This window comes from Asparagus officinalis, chromosome 8 (genome assembly GCF_001876935.1).
Source record: "Asparagus officinalis chromosome 8, Aspof.V1, whole genome shotgun sequence".
NCBI lineage: Eukaryota > Viridiplantae > Streptophyta > Magnoliopsida > Asparagales > Asparagaceae > Asparagus > Asparagus officinalis.
This window is the reverse complement of record NC_033801.1, coordinates 26,313,953-26,318,764: the sequence shown is the minus strand read 5'-3', so window position 1 is coordinate 26,318,764 and position 4,812 is coordinate 26,313,953. Positions and strand designations below refer to the sequence as shown.

The 4,812-nt window shown below is 36.2% G+C and overlaps 1 protein-coding gene across 1 annotated transcript; it reads right to left on the bottom strand.

Annotated features, from left to right (window-relative positions):
• Nucleotides 1,820–4,489, bottom strand: LOC109821034. The gene is made up of 4 exons (XM_020387228.1): nt 3,153–4,489; nt 2,985–3,054; nt 2,585–2,677; nt 1,820–2,488 (listed from the first exon to the last, which is right to left on the bottom strand). The coding sequence occupies exons 1-4, from the start codon at nt 4,487–4,489 to the stop codon at nt 1,820–1,822; spliced, it is 2,169 nt and encodes a 722-aa protein (XP_020242817.1).

Below are 4,812 nucleotides of genomic sequence, written 5' to 3'. Positions count from 1 at the left end.
CAAAAGAAGAGTGCAAACAATAAATTCCCAACATGATAACAGGCTAATAAGAGCTAAGATAATTAGTTACCCTGCATTTTCTTCTCTAATTCTAGCTTTTGTTTCTTAGTCTCACCCTCATCGTACCCCTTCTTAAATTGAACCATCATTCTCTTGTGCAGTTCTGGTAGTGGGATAAAGGGAGCGTTCTGAAATTTAACAATATATTTATTAGTTTTATTTATCAAATATTCTAAGAAGCGGAGAGAATATACATAGAAGATTAAAAGACTTTATACCGTTGTCCTACAAAATTGATCCTCAATCTGGGCAAATGAAGTAGTCCCGTATGATGATCGTAATCTTTTTTCCATCGATTAAGTTTATTTCTCCTACATTTTTCCTTCAACATGAACAAAGAGAATTTTAGTGTGGTATAATATACAATGGAATATATCACTAGTTTCAGATAAATAACTTGATGATAATTAACTACTATACATATTTACCTGGTGCTGCTCTTGGCCCCACAATATTATAAGTGCAGCTAAGTGCTCAGGGTCAACCCTCTTATCTCGCTTGTATATCGTCTCCCAGTTGTGAGTGAAACAATCAAAGCATTTCTTCTTTATCTCATGTCTCCACTCCCGAAGAGAATGCTTGAACTTTCCCTGGTATCCAAATAAAAATTCCCACCCTACGGGATTGTCTTCAATGTTGAAATATCTTTAAAAAATAAAATATAGTTAAGCATGGATAATTGATAGAATTGAAAAATAATTGTGCTAAATATAAGAATTTACCCAACAATCTCGATATATACTCTCCAGGACATGAAATGGCTGCTCCCAAGCCTCGTAATAGGGATTCACATTATCACTCCTCCGTATCAAACATCCAAGGTATGAGCTGAAGTTATTAGCCCACTGTCCGGTTGGAATCCCATTATGTCCCCATCTCACAATTGCTCGAAAACCATCCGGTGGTAACTTTTTTTTAAAGTCACTTCCCTTGGCATCCTTTATTTAATCAACACTTTTATTTAAGCTCTTAGAATTTACTAAAAAAGGAAGAAGAAAAATTCTGGAATTGATTAAGTTTTTGATCAAACTCACCAAATCTTTGTCTGATTTCATTTTTTGCATCAGACAAAATCTCATCAATCTGTGGGGCCCATTCATCTAATCTTTTTTTTTTTTGCATCAGACAAAATCTCCTCAATCTGTGGGGCCCATTCATCCAATCTTTTTTTCGCAAGCATATATTTTTCTGTCTGCTTGAGTCTATACCCCTCTGCACATGCTGGTAAGGGCCCGCGCTCAATCCCAGGAATGTATGCTCGAAGTATAACTGGAGGATCTGCATATAATGGCATGTGAGTCGGCTCTTCCTCACCCTCACCTATAAAAATAAAAGAAATAAATTATCATTGTGCATATATCATGAATAAAAATACGTTCGTTAAACCAAGTTATACCTGACATCTCTCCTGAACTCTGAGGCTCTTCCTCAGTGGATTGGTCTTGACTGGGGTTAGCTTCGAATAACCTCCTGTTAATATTTTTAGACATCTGCAAGTTGAATAAACATACAAATTAATATAACATAGATGCAAATTGGCTTGGCGAAAATAAAAACAATATGTATTGTTGCGTTACTAAATTTTTCATTTCACATCAAGTTTGTAGGCATTTGCAAGCTGAATATACAAAATAAGATATTACATATTTATATCGTCCAAAAGGTAATTGAGATACATTGTAGTGATATTAAAGTTTTTATTATACAATTTGCAAACTAAAAAAAGTTACATAAAGACCCGATTACAAATAATTGCTGTTTAGCTCCTATTAATGTCTGTGATAATATTTGGAATGTCTGTCCGAGTTGTTGGAGCATCCGTTTCAAACACTACGTTTTGAGGGTACGAGAATTCATCGATCGCTGTATTTGGCTCATTGAAGTTGTTTATATAGCTCTCGTCATCATCTTCATTAGTAGAAGGTTGAATATAAGCCCTAGAATCCTTGTACAAGACAACCCACTCGTCTTTAACTGTAGGATCTTTCACATAGAAACATTGTCCCACCTGAGATGCAAACATGAATTTTTCATCACTATCAATTTCTTTATCGAGATTGACAATTGTAAATCCAAAGGGATCCTTTTGAGTCTTTGTAAAACACCAACGAATCATGAACATCATGTATTTATGTTCATTTGGACCACCATAGCCGTAGAATATCTCCACCACATCTTCCAACCTTCCATAATATGTCATATTATTTTCAACTGGATTCTGATCTCTTCTGTTTGAGAAACATTCCCGTGAGAAGGTAGCCATGACACCACTATTCTGGGTGACCTTCGTATCACCAACCTCCATCGTGTGAAATTTATAACCGTAAACACGATACCCACCATATTGAATTACAGCATAGTAAGGTCGCTTTGCGTGAACCTTCACTTCTTCTGATATTTGATTATTAAGGACAAGTTGTTCCTGGATCTAAATATATACAAAAATAAGCAAACTATTAAATCAAGACATTTCTAAGTTTTTTATCAATGAAATACAAATATCGCTAAATTTAACAATACTTACTTCACTATTCAACCAAGCAGGGAATTCCTTCATATGCCTTTCTTTAATGTCATGTACAGCTGTACTACCGGTAACTTCATTCTTAAGTTTTTCCTAATGTTGCCTATTAATGTGCATAAATTTAATTATTATTGTCAAAATAAAAATTTTGTCAAAATAGAAATTAAAGAGTAAATGGTATTAAAAATTCTTTTTAGATATTTTACCTCCGGTACTCCGAGAAGATTTCAAGATTATTTACAACATATGCATGCGCTTGATCTAACAATATGTTAGAATAATTTTTGTTCAGCCCGCGAGGATAGAGAACTGTGTACTCCTTATTATCAACGGGTGCTTGAAGTTCAGTTTGTTCCCCTCTCATATAACGAGAGGCAAATAAGAGACACTCGCTTCTCACGTAACTTTCAGCTATTGAACCTTCTGGGCGAGCTCTGTTACGCAATTGACGCTTCATTGAACCCAAATATCTAAAAAAGGAATATTAATCAGATATAGATGTAAAGAAATTTACATTTAATAGATATAAATATTAATAGGTAACGATTAAATTTTTCTAAATACTAACCTCTCTATTGGATACATCCAACGATAATGGACTGGTCCTGCTATTGCAGCCTCCTCCGCGAGATGATGTGTAAGATGAACCATTATTGTGAAAAAAGATGGAGGAAAGAGCATCTCCATTTCACACATTGTTTCAGAAATATTTTCTCCAAGTTTCTCAAAGTCACGGGCGTCTATAACTTTAGAACAAAGCTTTCTGAAAAATCCACAAAAATCAATAATAACCTTCACTGTTTTTTTATTCTGCATAGTACTGCGTAGTGCCACAGGTAGCAATTGATGAAGAAGCACGTGATAATCATGAGTTTTAAGCCCTAATATTTTCCTTTCTTGCACCTGGACATAGTTCGATATGTTTGCGGAGTAACCCTCTGGTAACTTTATTGATTTGAGGACTTGACAAAATGTTTGCATCTCAACTTTCGACATTATAATACGAGACGCAGGCAACTCTAATCGGTCGTTTTCGACATTTTTTGGCTGCAGTTCCTCTCTAATGTTCAATGCAGTTAGATCTCGACGAGCTCGTAGATCATCCTTTGATTTATTAGCATCTTGCAACAGTGTGGACAAAAGATTATCACAAATATTTTTTTCAATGTGCATAACGTTCAAGTTGTGACTTATTTTTAGCTCGTTCCAATAGGGGAGTTGAAAAAAAATGCTGAATTTTGTCCATCCTGAAGGTAATTTTACGACTTCAGCCCCATCACTCACCACTTGTGCTTGTCTCTTTCGTTTTGGTATCCTTTTGTTAATACGCAAGTTCCTTACTCCAAGTAAATCTTCTTTCGAATAGCGCTTCTTTCCAAACCTGACGGCAGGGAACATCTCAAGCAAATGTACAATCTGATCCCCACGTAATGGACGCGGAGCATCTCTCTTCTCAACAGTATCATCAAAAAACTTGCTCCATTTTTTGGTTCTGTACCTGTGTTTTATGTTCAACCACCTTCTATTAAACCAATAACAAAACTTTCGACTGTGCTGCAGATAAAGACCTTTGAATTCTGGACCACACACTGGACATGCATATGTTCCCTTTGTAGACCAACCTGAAAGATTCGCATAGGCTGGAAAATCATTAATTGTCCATAGTAAAATAGCACGTAGTCTGAAAGACTGCTTTGCATGAGTATCATAAGTCATAACCCCTTCAGTCCAGAGTTGTTTTAACTCATCAATTAGCGGTTCTAAAAACACATCTATGTCATTGCCTGGTGCATGCTTGCCTGGTATCAATAATGAAAGTATCATATACGGTTGTTTCATGCAAAGCCAAGGTGGCAAGTTGTAAGGCGTTAATACCACAGGCCATGTAGACCAACCAGAACTCATTATCCCAAATGGATTGAATCCGTCGCTAGACAAACCTAGTCTAACATTCCTACACTCATTCGCAAACCAAGGAAAAGTTCTATCCATATGCTTCCACGCCTCTGCATCAGCCGGATGTCTGATTTTACCATCATCAAATGCATCCGCGTATGTATTTTGGAGACGCGGAACGTACTCGATGAAAAATTCTTCAAACGAGCTTGCTATTTCGATGGCCACCTGGTGGTATGGAATCAGGTCTCGATTTCTGACTTCATACTCTCCTCGAATCTGATTAACTACTAATTGAGAATCTCCAAAAGCTTCAAGGTCGTATTTGATTA